This window comes from Anolis sagrei, chromosome 8 (genome assembly GCF_037176765.1).
Source record: "Anolis sagrei isolate rAnoSag1 chromosome 8, rAnoSag1.mat, whole genome shotgun sequence".
Taxonomy (NCBI): Eukaryota; Metazoa; Chordata; class Lepidosauria; order Squamata; family Dactyloidae; genus Anolis; species Anolis sagrei.
Genome location: NC_090028.1, coordinates 40040014 through 40059314, shown reverse-complemented (window position 1 = coordinate 40059314; position 19301 = coordinate 40040014). Strand labels below are relative to the sequence as shown.

The 19301-nt window shown below is 41.5% G+C and overlaps 1 protein-coding gene across 1 annotated transcript in view; it reads right to left on the bottom strand.

Moving 5' to 3' along the window:
- The window catches only part of URI1 (URI1 prefoldin like chaperone), a 62675-nt gene extending 45036 nt beyond the window's left edge, over window positions 1-17639 (bottom strand). Inside the window, exon 1 of the mRNA XM_067471132.1 lies at window positions 17232-17639. Within this exon, the coding sequence (XP_067327233.1) occupies window positions 17232-17282 (51 nt within the window). The 5' untranslated portion in view covers window positions 17283-17639. The remainder of the gene's footprint in view (window positions 1-17231) is intronic.
- Window positions 17640-19301: the final 1662 nt, after the last annotated feature.

The following is a 19301-nucleotide window of genomic DNA, read 5'->3' as shown; positions in this document are numbered from 1 at the left end:
TACAATGCGTCTGCATACTCCTTCGACAATAGCAAATGGGGGGCCAAAGCACAGGAAAGAGAGATCTAAATGTGACATTTCTGTGCAGGAACAGGGACCTAACCACATCTCTGTGCTGTTTATCCGTGCGTTGCGCACTTCTCCATCACTGCTTTATAAATCCTGCAAAATCTCCAAGTCTTCCCCAGCACATTTGGAAATCCTCCAGAGTGGACACTACATGGCGCTGTGTTCAAAAGGGAACATAAATGCTTAACTCTTGCAAGTTCAACAGCTATGTGAGTTAAAGTTGTACAAATAGGTTTTTCATTACAATTGGCCTTCCTCATTTCAACTTTTGTGGATTTAAGATTTAAGATTCTCTCTAGGAATCCCTCAGTCTCTAGTGAGACTTTAATTTCCACATGAGCAAACTTCTAACTTGAGGGCTGCATGGCTGGCTGGAGAAGGGTGGGTGGGTTGGGAGGGAGGGGATTCTCCTCCTATCCCCTCCCTGCCCTTTCCTCCCCTTCCTCTTCTCTTTCAGAGGCAGAAAGTGAAAGAAACATTTATTATTATTATTATTATTATTATTATTATTATTATTAAACTTTATTTGTACCCTGCTAACATCTCCCGAAGGACTTGGTGCGGCTTACAAGAGGCTGAGCCCAAATACAACAATAAAATAGATCTCAAAAGGGTTAGCTATGGTCAGGATGAGAGGTGGACTGGAGAGAAAAAGTGTACCCATTAGACTCTGTGTTGCCTCCTCCTGATATATAATCCTAGAATCCATTGGTGATTGCCTTAGGGCAGGGGTCCTCAAACTTTTTAAACAGAGGCTGGATGGCCATCTGTCAGGGGTGATTTGAATGCAATATTCCTGCTTCTTGGCAGAATGGGGTTGGACTGGATGGCCCATGAGGTCTCTTCCAACTCTTTGATTCTATGATTCTATGTTGGAGGGCTGGATTATAATTTGAAAAAAAAAAGGAATGAATTCCTATGTACACTGCATACATTTTATTTGTAGTGCAAAAAACACTTAAAAACAATACAATAATTAAAATGAAGAACAATTTTAACAAATATAAACTTATTAGTATTTCAAAGTGAAGTGTGGGCCTGCTCTAGGCTGATGAGATAGGGTTGTTGTTGGTGGTGTTGTGTGCCTTCAAGTCATTTCAGACTGAGCAAGGGCTGGGTAAATGACCTTGGAGGGTCGTATCCAGCCCCCGGGCCAGAGTTTGAGGACCCCTGCCTTAGGGAATGGAAAACACAAGTTAATCCTACACTTGCATGTATCTTTTCTGATCACCCTATGTGTTTTTCTCTGAAGTGTCCATATCTCTCATTCAAAGAATCATAGAGACCTCATGGGCCATCCAGTCCAACCTCCTGCCAAGAAGCAGGAAAACTGCATTCAAAGCACCCCCGACAGATGGCCATTCAACCTCTGATTAAAAGCCTCCAAAGAAGGAGCCTCCACCACACTCCAGGGCAGAGAGTTCCACTGCTGAACAGCTCTCAGTCAGGAAGTTCTTCCTAACGTTCACGTGGAATCTCCTTTCCTGTCATTTCAAGCCATTGCTCCATTGCGTCCTAGTCTCCAGGGCAGCAGAAAACAAGCTTGCTTCCTCCGCTCTATGACTTCCCCTCACATATTTATACATGGCCCTCATCATGTCTCAGCGTTCTCTTCTGCAGGCTAAACATGCCCAGCTTTTTAAGCTGCTCCTCACAGGGCTTGTTCTCCAGACCCTTGATCATTTCAGTCGCCCTCCTCTGGACACATTCCAGCTTGTCAACACCTTCCTTCAACTGCGGTGCCCAGAACTGGACACAGTATTCCAGGTGTGGTCTAACCAAGGCAGAATAGAGCATGGGGAGCATAACTTCCCTGGATCTAGACACTAGACTCCTATTGATGCAGGCCAAAATTCCCAAACCAGCGGAGACCTCCAACCACTCATTACTGGAAGGAAGGAAGGCCAGATTCCTCTCATTTCCTGTATTCTCAGTCCTGTTCTTAACTAAGAATTGTTTGTAAGTCAGATGTTTGTAACTTGGGGACTGCCTGTACTATGTTATCTGGAGTTTACTCTTCTCCCTTCTATAGATTATACCTTGATAAAATAACAACATAACAAAAACTTGCAATAATGAAATAAACACCCATTACTTCCAACAGGAATAATCAAGAGCTCTTGTATAATATTGGTTGATGGAGCATTTTGGGTGGGAGAATAATGTGCCTTCCATGATCCTGGAGGTTGGGGTTCAAATCTCACTTCAACTATGAAACACTGTGTAGCCACCAGCACTAGCTTTAGTTCAGACGTCAAATGAACAGATGGCACATTATAGTGTGCTTTACTATCTAAACTAGGCAAATAATAATGTTCAAAGCAAACCACAGGACAAAACATTGCTTCCAAACCTGGTTCGCAGGTGTACTATTGTGCAGGAACCACTGTTTACCTGGTTTCAAATATTGTGTAAAATATGGCTGCTGAGAATCATGAAATTGAGAGTCAAAATGAGAAAGGCAGGAAGAGTGCAAAGGGAGACGGCTTCTCAGTCTCCAGACTGTAAAGAGAAAGGAACACGGATGTGCTGCAGAAGTGCTACTATTATGACAGCTACTGTTAAGGGCTGGCCATAGTAAATAACGCCATGGGGAGAAGGAGAACAAATGACAAAGATGTTTATGAAATTCTTTAAGAGAGTTCCAGTTCAAATACCCTCTTTTCTAGATGTCAGAGGAAGAAAGAGCTCAACAGGAAACTTCCCATTGCCAATGCATGACTTTCCAAGCATGAAGTGAGCTAAAAGCACAAAAAGCAAAAGCCCTGCAAACCGTGAAGTGCAGCGTGTTCATTAACCTCTACATGATAATCCTTTCGTAGCTGCATATTAACTAGTTACATATTCATAATCATTTACATTATTTAGAAGACCTTCTATGAAAATTTCCAGGCGATATCCATTAGCTGCAATGCTAAAGGTTACCCAAGATAGTCTGCTTAATGTTTCCAGGAAGCTTTTTTTAATTAGTAAATATGTAAATTGGAAGCATATGCTTTTCTCCCCTTTTGGTATTTTTTTATTATTACTTTGGGCAGAAATGGGCCATCGGCAGAAAAGCACACGGACATATGTTTTCCTCAACCCTTGGCTTCTCCGACAAAAATAATAATCAACATCAATGCTTTTTATCAGCCTTCTTCTGAAGGGAGGAAAAAACATATTTCTAAACCTTTCTGGACAAAGTGTAACCCAATGGCCCTCTCTTTCGTGGTCCATGAAGCCTCCCCTCAGCCCCCCACAAAGCATCCAACTTTTGTGGCATGTTTTCTGGAAAGCTGTCACTCAGAACCATGCAAAAAGCTTCCAAATGTGTGAAAACACATGAAATACCTCCACTGTACCAGTACTCGAGATCTCTATGGTATCTCCCCCTGCCATCTCCTGCCATAATGTTGACGAGTATAGACCAAAACTGGCCTTTGGGTTTCCTGGAAATTCCATGAAATGATCTACGGTCTTATTGCACACCAAACGTGAGAGCTATTGATGAGATGCAACTTTTATTAGGCTTAATAAGACCATTCAGCCTCTCTTCTACATAATCTATATATATTATATATATAATCTATATATATTATAGGCAAATATTTTGAAATGAAGAAAATCAGAATCCACTAATTATAGTACGCAACAAAATTTGAAAAAGGTTCTGTTCCTGGTTCGAAAGTGTTATTTCCTGTTTAATTGTGTGATCCTTACTTTGAAAATAGTTATTCTGTTCCAGAAGCTTCATTTTTGTGGTTGCCTCAAACTAGGCTGAACTCGTTGAGAGTCGATGAAATATTCATTGGAAAACTATAGCAAAATGTGCTGCAGGAGATCCCTCCCACAAAATGAAAGGTTTTGCAGTTTAATTTTTATGCTTATATTTTGTTTTGTTAATCTTATGGTTATGTTGTTTTTTACTTTGTATGTTTTATGATGTTACCTGGGAACTGCTCTGAGTCCCTTCGAGGAGATGGAGCGGTATATAAATAAATAATAATAATAATAATTATTATTATTATTATTGGCAACTCAAGGCTATATTCCTGAAGAACTGGCAAAACCATCTCTGAGTATTCTTTGCCTAATTGAATTACTAATTGAATTATTATGTAATTCAGATTTTGGAAATCTCTCCCTAAAAGGGCCAGGAAGGTTCCCTATTTGATCTCCTTCTATTTCCAAGTGAAACCATTCCCAATCTTTTAATGAATTTCAATGGTTTTAATTTTACAGGGCTTTTTACATTCAGTATTTCTAATGTTTACCTGGTATTTCTGCAATGTATATGCCAATGGATATAGTTGTCACTACTTAATTTGGATAGTATTTTAAAAGTGTAGTGCACCTACACCGATAGCAATCCTCACACTATGTTAAAAATTGGAAAATGTTCTGTTCCTGGTTTGAAAGTGTTATTTCCGGTTTAATTGTGTGGTTCTTACTTTGAAAGCAGTTGTTCTACTACAAAAGCTTCTGTGGCTGCCACAAACTAAGTTGACTTGGTGGAGACTATCAAATACTAATGGATATATATAGAGAGAGAGAGAGAGCACAAAATGTGCTCCAGGATGTCCCTCAGAAACAAAGTTTTGCAGTTTAATAAACTCTTTCCATGTTTTTTATGACGGAAACAATTATGAAATAACATTAATGACCTAGGAACAAAAATCATGTTACATAGTGTAATTATTTTTCCGAGCCCAATTTAAGGTGCAGGTGCTTACCTACAAAGCTCTGAACAGTTTGGGACCATCCTACCTGCGTGACCGCATCTCCATCTACGAACCCACGCGTTCACTTCGGTCATCTGGAGAGGCCCTGCTCGTGATCCCGCCTGCATCGCAAACGCGTTTGGTGGGGACGCGAGACAGGGCCTTTTCCGTGGTGGCCCCCCGACTCTGGAACACCCTCCCCAAAGATCTTAGACAGGCCCCTACATTGGCAGTATTCAGAAAGAACTTGAAGACCTGGCTGTTCCGATGTGCCTTCCCGGATTAGGAAATCTCCAATACCAAGTCCCACAAGCATTTTACTAGAACTAAGATTGCTGCACACCGCACACTGCACTTGCCCTATAATGCCTTATATACCTCCCGTCACATCAGCACTTTTAATCCTGTACCCATTACTCTGGCCCGGCCCAGTTTTATTGTGTCTTAGTGTATTGTTATTGCCTGTTGTTTATATTGCTTTAATTGTTTTTAATTTGCCTTAGGTTTTGTATTGTTGTATTGTGTGTTGAGGCCTTGGCCTTTGTAAGCCACATCGAGTCCTTCGGGAGATGCTAGCGGGGTACAAATAAAGTTTAATAATAATAATAATAATATTTTCATCAGGCTATTGATTATGTTTGCTATCAAGTTGGCTGTATCTTAAAGCAAAGTGTGAATGCTGAAATGCATTTGAATCTGCAAGTAAAATCAGGCAGGCATCATTTCTGTGCGTCAGCCATAAACTACTGGTATTCAATTGTTCCTCTGTATTTTCAAAACACTTCCTTGCAGTGAAAGAGACGCATCAAGTGCTCTAAAGAGGTCCTTCTCATTTTATCTGTATTTATAATGCGCAGGGGCCACAAGGGGGCACCATCCTGTGCATTCCCACCAACACACAAGCAAATGCAAAAGCATCAAGTAACACTAACATATTATGCATGGAGGTTTTGAAGAGTTAAGTGCATTTGCGTGGTTTTAGTTCTCTAAACCTGAAGTCTCAATATATGAAAGGAGGCAGGTTTGACAATTGTTTCCTCTTAGGCAGAAATGGAAAGTGTGAAACAATGCTCCGGCTTTTGATGTTAGAGCGAGAATTCAATAAATGAAGTCAATGAGCTCAACAGAACGCCTTTCCAAGACTGAGACTCTAAACACGCAAAAGACTTGAACCTTAGATGGTAAATTAAGGATAGAGAATACAGAACAGTTACCCAGGATTGATACAAGAGGCTGATAGAACTCTTAACTCAATGATTTGTCATTATCATCATTATTTCTTTCTAACTGAACACTCAAAGAGCCATCCCATTGAGAAGGGAACGTAAAATGAGTTCTCCACTGTCAGTAATTGACTTTCTTTGTATTAGAATTTGAAAACATATATTTTTGAATCTCCTTTATGAGAGAAAAGGTGGGGTATAATTATAATAATAATAATAATTATCAGCCAAAATGATGGCACCAACTACAACTTTTAAAATATTGTATTATTGAAGGCTTTCATGGCTGGAATCACTGGGTTGATGTAGTTTTTTCGGGCTATATGGCCATGGTCTAGAGGCATTCTCTCCTGACGTTTCGCCTGCATCTATGGCAAGCATCCTCAGAGGTAGTGAGGACCTCTGTTTGTTTGCTTTGTTCTGTTAGAAATGCAATATAATTGACTGGCTGCCCTGACACGAGAAATAAATAAATAAAGTATAAAACTGATAAAAGTAGAAAGAGCGTAGGTGGTTAATTATCTTTTGACCAAAAATAGGCAACAGCAATGGCATTGTCTGTAGCCTCCAATAATTCTTCCTCTGTACATGAGGCAGGGCATAGTGGACAAGCATACAGATGTGGAGTTGTCTGTTCTGCTCCACAGTCACACAAGGTGTGGGATTATTTTAGGTAGTGCCATTTTGCCAGGTTGCCTTTTGATCTGCCCACTCCACTTCAGAGTCTGTTCAGGGACTCAGCAGGTCAAGTCAAAGCATGATTACTTAAAAGTAAGCCCTATTTAATAGGATCTATTCTCTGATACATGTATATTTAATGTATTGTCGAAGGCTTTCATGGCTGGAATCACTAGATTCTTGTGGGTTTTTTCGGGCTATAGAGCCATGTTCTAGAGGCATTTCTCCTGACGTTTCGCCTGCATCTATGGCAAGCACCTCTGAGGATGCTTGCCATAGATGCAGGCGAAACGTCAGGAGAAATGCCTCTAGAACATGGCTCTATAGCCCGAAAAAACCCACAAGAACCTACATGTATATTTATTTACAACTGTAGCCTTAGCCATTTTCTAGAAACCCTGATCTAATTTGAACATTGGCAGAAACTTTTAAGGCCTGAAAGCGAAGGACAAACATTCAGTCTAAACTTCCTCATCTGTAAAATGGGAAGAGGAGGCAATTACTTCTTCGGCTCATGTAAATTATTATTAATTAATATCTTTGAAGATGTGATGCATAGTTAAGTGCTTAAGAGTATTATTTACCACTTGAAAAGTTATACGAATGTGAGCAAATAGGAGAGTAATTTGAGGCCGTTTAACCTTGAATTAAGCTCTATATTAAACATTCAAATGCTCCCACTTCTTAATAGAAAGCTAGCAGTTAAAAGTGCCATTAAAGCTCCTTAAACTTAATCAGTAGGTGAATGCATGTACAACTCAATACAGGATGGCACCCACAGAATACTTTGCACAGATAAAGGAAACAAATACAGTACCAAAAACAAAACAAACACATCTAAATTGATATTAATGAATCAGGAATTCATCCTGCCATGCAGGATTTAACACAAAGCTCTTTAACATTAGAGCTGATAAGCCAGAGTAGGTATCATTTATTGTATAGCAGTGTGAATGAGCACCCTGAACATTTTCGTGTAATGGGGAAAATACAGTAGCCTCTACTCTGTCCAAGTTCAGAAAACTGTGGTTTGTAATAAACCACAGGGAGGCAAAGGGAAGAGCAGGATTACAACTATGGGTTGTAGTCTGACCACATGGTTGCAAAAACAAATCAAAGTAAGCTGCTTAGATTGATGGGTTCAATTCAGCTACTTTTAGGGGGAATGACATGTTTCAGGATGTGGACTTTTCCTGAAACTATTAGCAGGTCTCTTCTGGAGCCGTTTTTGTCCAAAAGACTCTCAAATGAGCTGTATTTACCCCACACAGATCCCATTGAGCAAGTACAACTATCATCTATATGCAGTTTCTCAAGTCACTCCTGACACAACCAAAATCCAGAATTGACTCATAGATATGCTGACCAAGGATTTTGTGGTCAGTTTTGTCTCGATTTTTCTCCTCAACTTATACGGAAGCGTATATAGCATGACAGAAATCCTACACTTTTAACTGTTTTTAAAGGTCTAGGTGGGATCACATGAAGGGTGTGACACATTGTGCACAAAAATGTTGTCCCCTCCACATGTTCTTCTTGACTTTTAAAATCTACCACAATCATTAAAAACGCTTTCAAAACAAAAATACATTGCTTTGCCTACTGATTACAAGTGCTTTATCCTTAACACATTAAAATTAAGATGTATATATATAAATGTAATGTTTGTTTGTGGGATTAACATAACTCAAAAACCACTGGATGAAATGACATGAAATTTGGGCACAACACTCCTAACAGGCCAATGAGTGTACATCACTCATAACCGCCGCCCCCTCAAAAGTGGAAAGGACTTAAAAACCCCAAAAGATAAATGACTAAAAGATAAATAACATACAGAAAAAAGAGAAGGAAGAGGGAGGGAAGGAAGGGGAAAAGAAGGAAGGAAGGAAGAAAGGAAACAAAGAGTGAAGGAAGGAAGCGAAAAGGTAAAGAATGAAAAAAGGAGAGAAAGAGGAAAAGAAGAGGGATGGAAAGAAATGGGTAGAGAAAGAAGGAAGGAGAGAAGGAAAGAAAAAAGAAAAGGAAGAAAAGAGGAAGCGAAGAAGAGAAAGAAAGAGAAAAATGGAGGGAAGGAAAGAAAGAAAAAAGGAAGAATGGAAGCAAAAAGCAAAGGAAGGAAGGAAAGCGGCAGAGAAGGAAGGAAGAAAAAGGGAAGGAAAAGAAAAAGGGAGGAAGGAAAGAGGTAGAGAAGAAAGGAAGGAGAGAAAGAGGAAAAAAAGAGGGATGGAAAGAAATGGGTAGAGAAAGAAGGAAGGAGAGAAGGAAATACAAAAGGAAAGGCAGGAAAGAGGGAGCGAAGGAAAAAGAGAAAGGGAAGGAAAAGAAAAAGAGAGGAACGAAAGAGGTAGAGAAGGAAGGAAGGAGAGAAAGAGGAAAAGAAGAGGGATGGAAAGAAATGGCTAGAGAAAGAAGGAAGGAGACAAGGAAAGAAAAAAGGAAAGGAAGGAAAGAGGGAGTGAAGGAAGAAGAGAAAGGGAAGGAAAAGAAAAAGGGAGGAATGAAAGAGGTAGAGAAGGAAGGAAGGAGAGAAAGAGGAAAAGAAGAGGGATGGAAAGAAATGGCTAGAGAAAGAAGGAAGGAGAGAAGGAAAGAAAAAAAGGAAAGGAAGGAAAGAGGGAGCGAAGGAAGAAGAGAAAGGGAAGGAAAACAAAAAGGGAGGAACGAAAAGAGGTAGAGAAGGAAGGAAGGAGAGAAGGGAAGAAGAAAAGGGAAGGAGGGAGAGAGGGAGAGAAAGCGGGAGGGAAGGTTGGCCACAGCAACACGTGGTGGTGGGTACAGTTAGTATGTGTATGTGTGTGTATGCATATGTGTGTGTGTGTGTGTGTGTGTGTGAGACTTAAGATGCAAACGTTTGGTAACTAAAACTTATATTACACTAAATAACACGATTTTTGTTCCTAGAATATAAATGTCATTTCCCAACTGGTTCTATAATAAACTCATGGAAAAAGTTTTTTAAACCGCAAAAACTTTGATTTTTCTGGAGGGACATCTTGCTATAGCAGATTTTACTTTAGTTTTTTTAATGAATATCTCATCATCCAGTCTCAACCAATTCAATCTAGTTTGTGGCTGCCACAAAAAATGAAGTTTCTAGAGTAGAACAATGACTTTCGAAGTAAGAACCACACAGTTAAACAGGAATAACACTTTGAAACCAGGAATAGAAAAGTTCTCAAATTTTTTTTACATAGGATCAACAATATCTCCAGGGTCACAAGTTCCTCGCCTCTTGTTCTATTCTGGTTTCTGTTCAAAGAACTGGATCACACATTTGTGTTTGGTGTTGCCTGGGGCAATGGTTTACATTTATGAGCAATTGAAGATAATGACAGACAGAAATGTTATTGTACATAACCTCAGACATGTTCGTGGGAAATCCATTCACACATTAGCCTACAAGGCATCAAATGATGAAGGGAGGTAGTGGTGGGGCAGCCCAAGTGGAGACTGATGTTTAAGAATTTGTATCAAGTTGAATTTGCCTCTTTTGTCTCTAAAACATTTCAGAGAAAACTAAGCATGCTTGCTTGCTACATATTATGGCACTTATTTACACAACAGATTGTAATGACCTGAAAACAGCCCAGATGGTGCAGCAGCAAACATATGGGGAACCTTTCATTAAGTGATTTTGAAGTGATTTGATTTAAAAGAAATAACACAAAAATAGCATATCTGTGTTTCTGAGTTTTTACAGAACTCTAAAATGAGAAGTAGACCGAGCCATTTCTCTTGCAGTTAGCCTACAGGCTCAAAAGGATGCAATGAACAAATAAAACCTTTCCAAGATCTGAGGTTGGTATTTCCTTTCTCAGTTGCAGAAAACGGCACGACGGGATTGATAACTCTCTTTAATTTACTTATTTATTTACTGCATTGATATGCCGCCCTTCTCACCCCGAAGGGGACTCAGAGCAGCTTACAAGATATGTATACATAAAATATATTATATTATTAGCATAGTACAATATCAGTTTTATATATTACTATATTGCACTATACCATTCTATTGCAATATTATTAGTAATATTACTTGGCATAGATGCAGGCGAAAGGTCAGGAGAGAATGCTTCTGGAACATGGCCATTTATTTATTTATTTATGGCATTTATACTCCGCCCTTCTCACCCCAAAGGGGACTCAGAGCGGCTTACAAGATATATATACTGTATATACTTGACTATAAGCCTAGTTTTTCAGCCCTTTTTTAGGCTGAAAATGTCCCCCTCGGCTTATACTCGAGTCAAGGTTATTTATTGTTTTACTCTGTTGTTGTTGTTGTTATTATTATTTTCATTTCATTTATTATTTTATTCTATTTTTATTATTGCATTTATTATTTACTCTATTATTATACATTTATTATTTTACTGTATAATTGTTGTTATTGTTACATTCATTATTTTACTCTTTTTATTATTGTTATTATTAAATTTATTATGTTACTCTATTATTATTGGAAGGATACGTAAGCACATTTACATTGAAGAAGGTAAATAATCATTTAATCAGAGTTGGACAGTCTTATCTTAAATTACCATTTTTGTAAATATTCAAAAATATATAACCTACCGATTCCTCAATTAATGTAATTTAATTGGTATCTATTTTTATTTTGCAATTTACCCGTAGCGGCTGCATTTCCCACCCTCGGCTTATACTAAAGTCAATCCGTTTTCTCAGTTTTTTGTGCTAAAATTAGGTGCCTCGGCTTATATTCAGGTCGGCTTCTACTCAAGTATATATGGTACATACAATACACTATACTATTAGCATAGTACAATATCAGCATTAAACACTGCTATATTGTACTATACAAATTATATTGTAATATTATTAGTAATATTACATGTAATATATATAGTTACAATATCATATTATTAGTAGTAGTATTACATTGCATTATATTATAATATCATAAATATTAAATGTATATACAACATATATTATATTATATTATATTGTATTACAGTCCGAAAAACCTACAACAACCCTCTGTTATGTTTATCGCTAGGACCAAAAGTGGTTGAATGAAGGAAACTGAGAAGGAACAAGGCCTAAGCATCCTTAACTAAGGCTGAAACCCTATGCAGATTTACTTAGGGAAAATAACTTTTTGATACCAGCATGCACAGATTTGCACTGCAGCCACCATTACAACAAATGTTCACTTCACGATGGTGACTCAGCAGTTGATGGGGGAAGACTCTTGTGTAAACACCTTTGATCATGTCCCACTAAAAGCACAATGTTCTTTTTAAATCAGCAAGAAGCCAAGGATGAAAAGAAACAGGGATTTGCGGATTCATTGTACCTATTGTGGTCCTGCAGCTGAAGTGTCACACTGGACCAAGAAGATCCAGGCTCTAATCTCCACTCGGCCATGAAGCTGAACCATCTGACAAGCAACACCCATTTATGAAATCGTTATGAAGGAGAAATACATGGTGAGGCATCCAACTCTTTCAACGAATGTTCAGCATCGTTCCCCATCAATTATTATTATTATTATTATTATTATTATTATTATTATTATTATTATTTCGGTTATTTCTACCCCGCCCTTCTCACCCCGGAGGGGACTCAGGGCGGCTTACGAAGGCACAATTCGATGCCGGCATCAACAAACCATAGAATAAAAACAATATAGCAGCAATTAAACAATTAACAATCAGTTTCTGCATTACAATAAAACCAATAAACAACTAAAACCGATTTCACCTAATTAACGCTCAGCGTTCGCCATCTCATAGTCCAAGTTTCAATTCCACTTTGTCAGTCCTGTCAGTCCTAGTCGTCTGATTGTCCTTATCTAGTTGTCAGATTGCCCGAAGGCTGATCCCACAACCACGTTTTTAATTTCCTCCTGAAGGAGAGGAGGGATGTTGATGATCTAATTTCCCCCGGGAGTGAGCTCCACAGGTGAGGGGCCACCACTGAGAAGGCCCTGCTCCTCGTCCCCACCAACCTCAATGTGATAGCGGTGGGGTCGAGAGCAGGGCCTCCCCAGCTGATCTCAAACTCCGAGGTGGGACGTAGAGGGAGATGCGTTCGGACAGGGTTTTGTAGATCAAAACCAGCACCTTGAATTGTGCCAGGAACTGAATCGGCAGCCAGTGGAGCTGACAAAACAGGGGGGTGGTGTGCTCCCTGTATGACGCTCCGGTGAGTAATCTGGCTGCCGCTCGCTGGACCAGTTGAAGTTTCCAAACAGTCTTCAAGGGCAACCCCACGTAGAGTGTGTTGCAGTAATCTATTCGGGATGTACCAAGAGCGTGGACCACTGTGGCCAGATCTGGCTTCCCAAGGTATGGGCACAACAGGGCATGAAGCCACTTTTGCCTCACACTGAATTTCTTATGAGCAAACAGTATAAATGGTATTAATGCAAAATAAACAAGTGTACACCCATTGATTTCTGTAGTTTCCTGGGAGACTATTTGAACTCTTGGCTAGAGTTTCTGTTTTAAGCTGTGCAGATTATATTTGTTATAGTAGTGAGTGTCAACAAAAAGTTTACTACATTGTCTAATAATAATAATAATAATAATATTTAAATACAGGGAGCATACCACCCCCCTGCTATGCCAGCTCCACTGGCTGCCGGTCCATCTCTGAGCCCAATTCAAAGTGCTGGTTTTGTCTTATAAAGCTCTATATGGTTCTGGCCCAGCTGACTTGTCCGAACGCATCCACCCCTACGCCCCACCTCGTAATCTAAGATCTTCCGGGGGAGGTCCTGCTCTCAACAGCACAAATGCGCCTGGCGGGGACAGGAGACAGGGCCTTCTCAGATGTAGCCCCTCGCCTATGAAACACACTCCCAAATAAGGTAAGATCTGCTCCCTCCCTCCTGGCTTTTAGGAAAAAAAATAAAATCTCTCTTTCGAGGAGAAATGTCTCCTCGAAATAGCCCGGAAGCAAGACCAAAAATTCTACAAATTCTACTTTACACTTCATTCCACTTTTCTCTCTCTCTCTCTCTTCTATCCGTTTTCTAGTTTCTGATTTTTTTAAATAAAAAGAATCTATCTTTTAATTATATGTATTATGAAAATATCTAATAAAGATTATTTTTTTAAAAAGAAAAAAAAGAAATAATGGTTCTGGGACCAGGCCTTCGGACAGTAGATGTATGTAGCATTTTAGACGGACATTGAAATGGTGATTCGACTGACAAGACTGTTTTATTGTTTTAATGCTTGTTGATGTGTTGTTTTAATTATGATTTATGTTTAGTTGTGGTTTTACTATTGTAATTGTTTGTATTGGCATCGTATCGGTGCCCAATGAAAGGCATTAAATTTTGCCATTATTTATGCGTAAACTACTTTGAGTCCCCCCAGGGGTGAGAAAGGTGGTATATACCATATATTCCAGCATATAAGACAACTGGGCGTATAAGATGACCCCCAACTTCTCCAATTAAAATATAGAGTTAAGACGACTCCCATGCATAATACTACACCTGCGTATAAGACAACCCCTGACTTTTGAGAAGATTTTCTTGGGTTAAAAAGTAGTCATATACGCCAGAATATACTGTAAATACTGTAAATTAATTAATTAATTAAATAGATAAATAATACTCATACATAAATACAAGCATATCTACTCCACAGCCAGTCTCACTGAGTTCAATGACATTTACACCCACACTATATTTAGACAGGACAGCAGCCTGGTTATAGAACGACATGTATTAATTGAACAAATCCACTCACAAAAGAAAATATAGCATCACTGAAAAAATGTATTTTCACCCTAGCAGCCTTTAAGAAAGATCTGAAAACTTGTGCCTTTGGAGAGTGACCATCCATCCCATTTCTGTCTGTTCCATCTGCAGTGTTGTCCTTATGATGTACTTTCCTCTGTCCCAAATTGAAGGCCTATCCCCACTGTTCGTCCTTTTTGGTCTCCTCTCAAATACACTTTTTCTACTCCTACCTCATCCAGGATTTTATCATTTTATCTTGTGCATTTGGCCCGCCCATTGTGTTTGATTTTCCATTATGTTATTTGGCTTCATTTATTTTATTGTGCTACTGTATGTATTTTATTCTGATGTAATTTTTGTTGTTTTGTATTTTATTTTGCTGTATTGTATCTTTGGGCTTGGCCTCATGTCAGCCGCCCCGGGTCCCTTCCGGGGAGATGGTGGCAGGGTATAAATAATGTATTATTATTATTATTATTAGAAGCACAACAAGATGAGTCCACAACAAACAAGCTCACTCTGCTGGCTGTTGTATAGAATCACAAGTCGAACACTCCGCAAGTGTCTAGGACTGTGTGATGTATCGGCGAATAATGTGTGCAGATCCCAGTATGGTGGTCTTATGCAGCTGTTGGTAATATTATTATTATTATTAGCTCCTATTATGATTATTAGCTCCTCCCTTACATATATACCTTTTTCCACTCTTATCTCATCCAGTGTTTTATCATTTTATGTCTTACATTTGGCCCGCCTATTGTGTTTGATTTTTCATCTTCTTATTTTGCACTGTTTTATTTTACTCTTATGTTTTACTTATTTTATTGTGATGATATTTTTGTTTTGTATTCATTTTGCTGTTATGTATTATCGGGCTTGGCCTCATGGAAGCTGCCCCAAGTCCCCTTTGGGGGAGATGGTGGCGGGGTATAAATAAAATTTACTATTATTATTATTATTATTATTATTATTATTTTAAGCTATATAAATAAAAATGTAATGTTAGTTTGTGGGATTAACATAACTCAGAAACCACTGGACGACTTGACACAAAATTTTGACAAAATATACCTAACAGTCCAACGAGTGTTCATCACCCCTAAAAACACCCCCTTCCCAGTAGAATGGACTTAAACCCCCCAAAATACACCATATATACATACAATCCTATACGCATACACACATACATACACACACGTGTATATTTGTGTGTGTGTATATATATATATATATATATATATACACCCAAGCACACACAAATATACACACACATACATATACATACACACACATATATATATACATATACACATGTATGCACATACATACACGCATAAATACACACAATTATGCATATAGACAAGCACACACATATACACAGTATACATATACACATATAAACACACAAATATATACACATAGATACACATCTACATATGCACACACGCACACACATATATATACACTAGCCATCCCCTGCCAGGCGTTGCTGTAGCCCAGTCTGTGTATATGTGTGTGTATATGTGTATAAATGTGGTTTTGTGCATGCGCTGGTATGCATTTTCTTTAATTTTTAGCATTTTGAGTCTATTCCCCTGTGTTTTTCAGTGTTTTTATGAGTGATGGTCACTTGTTGGCCTGAGAGGTGTTTTGTGTCCAAATTTGGTGTCAATTCGTCCAGTGGTTTTTGAGTTATGTTAATCCCATAAATGAACATTGCATTTTTATTTATATAGATAGTGCAATGAAACATGTCCTCCTCCTCGTCCTCTTATTTAGGGAGGGGGGCTGCTGTGACGTCGCTAGGGAGTTCCACAACCGAGGGGCCACCACTGAGAAGGCCCTGCCTCTCCTCCCTGCCTTTTTTCTGCTCCTTCTCCTCCTCGATCTCTTCAATAGGGAGGGGGCTGCTATGACGTCGCTAGGGAGGGAGTTCCACAACCGAGGAGCCAACACAAAGAAGGCCCTGCCTCTCCTCCCTGCCTTTTCCCCGCTCCTTCTCCTCCTCGTCCTCTTAATTAGGGAGGGGGCTGCTGTGACGTCGCTAGGGAGGGAGTTCCACAACCGAGGAGCCAACACAAAGAAGGCCCTGCCTCTCCTCCCTGCCTTTTCCCCGCTCTTTCTCCTCCTCGAGTTCCACAACCGAGGGGCCACCACTGAGAAGGCCCTGCCTCTCCTCCCTGCCTTTTTCCCGCTCCTCCTTCTCCTCGTCCTCTTAATTAGGGAGGGGGCTGCTGTGACGTCGCTAGGAAGGGGAGTTCCACAACTGAGGGGCCACCACAGAGAAGGCCCTGCCTCTTCTCCCTGCATTTTTCCCGCTCCTTCTCCTCCTCCTTTTTCCTGAAGGCTAATTAGGGAGGGGGGCCTGCTGTGACGTTGCTAGGAAGGGGAGTTCCACAACCGAGGGGCCACCACTGAGAAGGCCCTACCTTTCCTCCCTTCCTTTTTCCCGCTCCTTCTCCTCCTCGTCCTCTTAATTTGGGAGGGGCCTTCTGTGACGTCGCTAGGGAGGGAGTTACACAACCGAGGAGCCAACACAAAGAAGGCCCTGCCTCTCCTCCCTGCCTTTTCCCCGCTCCATCTCCTCCTCGTCCTCTTAATTAGGGAGGGGGCTGCTGTGACGTCGCTAGGGAGGGGAGTTCCACAACCAAGGGGCCACCACAGAGAAGGCCCTGCCTCTCCTCCCTGCCTTTTTCCTGCTCCTTCTCCTCCTCTTAATTAGGGAGGGGGGCTGCTGTGATGTCGCTAGGGAGGGGAGTTCCACAAGCGAGGGGCCACCACTGACAAGGTCCTGCCTCTCCTCGCTGCCTTTTTCCCGCTCCTTCTCCTCTTTACCTGGCCGTGCTGCTCCCTCACGCGGCCCCACTGATTCCCGGGGCCCTCCATGGCCTCCTCCTCCTCCTCCTTCTCCCTCTGAAGAGGAGGGAGGCCTGTCTCTGGGGCTCCTTTGGGCCCTTTTTCCCGCAGTTGTCCTCGGCTTCTCTCCACTCCAAGGGGCTCCTCTTCTGTCTCTGTCTCCTCTTCAGCAAGGCGCCTGAGTCCTATAGAAGTGTTTGTGGAGGGCCAAGCGCCGGCTCCGGAGCTTCATGGAGGGCGCCGAGGGGGCCCAGCCGAGAGCCGCCGCCGGTGGAAGACGCATCTCACACTCGCATCCCGAGCCAGGCCTCGCCGACGCCGCGCTCAGGAAATGCCGAGGCTTCTCTTCGTCCTTCTCCTCCTAGGCCCAGCCAGGCGCCGCGCTGCCTTCTGGGAGGAAGAGCGGGGAGACAGGCACGCCCCCTTCTTCCCCGCCTCCTCCTCCTCCTTATTCTGCCTACAACCCCCATGAGCCTCAGCCGCGTCGTTCCAGCACTAGGGCTTCTGGGAGATGAAGTCCAAAACACAAGGACGCCATTTTGGCGCCTCCTCAGGCCTCAAAAGGCCTCCAACTCCCACAATTCCTACCAGTTGAAAGGAAATATTACAGCAGGCCTTCCTTTCAAACGGGTGTTTTGGACTCAACTCATAGAACCCTAGAGTTGGAAGAGACCTCAGGGAAGAGGCCATCCAGTCCAACCCCATTCTGCCAAGAAGAAGGAAAATTACATTCAAATCGCCCCTGACAGATGGCCATCCAACCTCTGCTTAACAGCCTCCAAAGAAGGAGCCTCCACCACACTCCCCATTTGGCCAAGAAGCAGGAAATCGCATTCAAATCCCCCCTGACAGATGGCCATCCAGCCTCTGCTTAACAGCCTCCAAAGAAGGAGCCTCCACCACACTCTGAGGCAGAGAGTTCCACTTCTGAACAGCTCTCGCAGTCAGTTAGAATCATAGAATTGGAAGACACCTGGTGGGCCATCCAGTTCAACCCCATTCTGCCAAGAAGAAGGAAAATCGCATTCAAATCCCCCCTGACAGATGGCCATTCAGCCTCTGCTTAACAGCTCCAAAGAAGGCTCCTCCACCACACTGAGGCAGAGAGTTCCACTGCTGAACAGCTCTCACAGTCAGTTAGAATCATAGAATTGGAAGAGACTTCGTGGGCGATCAAGTCCAACCTCATTTGGCCAAGAAGCAGGAAAATCGCATTCAAACCACACCCGACAGATGGCCATCTAGCCTCTGTTTAAAAGCCTCCAAAAAAGGAGCCTCCACCACACTCCGGGGCAGAGAGTTCCACTGTTGAACAGCTCTCACAGTCAGGAAGTTCTTCCTCATGTTCAGATGGAATCTCCTTTCTTGTAGTTTGAAGCCATTGCTCCAGTTGTAAAAGACCTCGTGAGCCATCCAGTCCAACCCCATTCTGCCAAGAAGCAGGAAACTCTCATTCAAAGCACCCCTGACAGATGGCCATCCAGCCTCTGCTTAAAAGCCTCCAAAGAAGGAGCTTCCACCACACTCCGGGGCAGAGAGTTCCACTGCTGAACAGCTCTAACAGTCAGGAAGTTCTTCCTCATGTTCAGATGGAATCTCCTTTCTTGTAGTTGGAAGCCATTGCTCCAGTTGGAAAAGACCTCGTGGGCCATCCAGTCCAACCCCATTTGGCCAAGAAGCAGGAAAATCGCATTCAAAGCACCCCCGACAGATGGCCGTCCAGCCTCTGTTTAAAAGCCTCCAAAGAAGGAGCCGCCACCACACTCCAGGACGGAGAGTTCCACAGCTGAACAGCTCTCACAGTCCAGAAGTTAGAATCCTAGAGTTGGAAGGGACCTCGTGAGCCATCCAGTCCAACCCCATTCTGCCAAGAAGGAGGGAAATTGCATTCAAACCACCCCCGACAGATGGCCATCCAGCCTCTGTTTCAAAGCCTCCAAAGAAGGAGCCTCCACCACACTCCGGGGCAGAGTTCCACTGCTGAACAGCTATCACAGTCAGGAAGTTACCCATTGAAATGAAATATTAAAGCAGGCCTTCCTTTAAAGC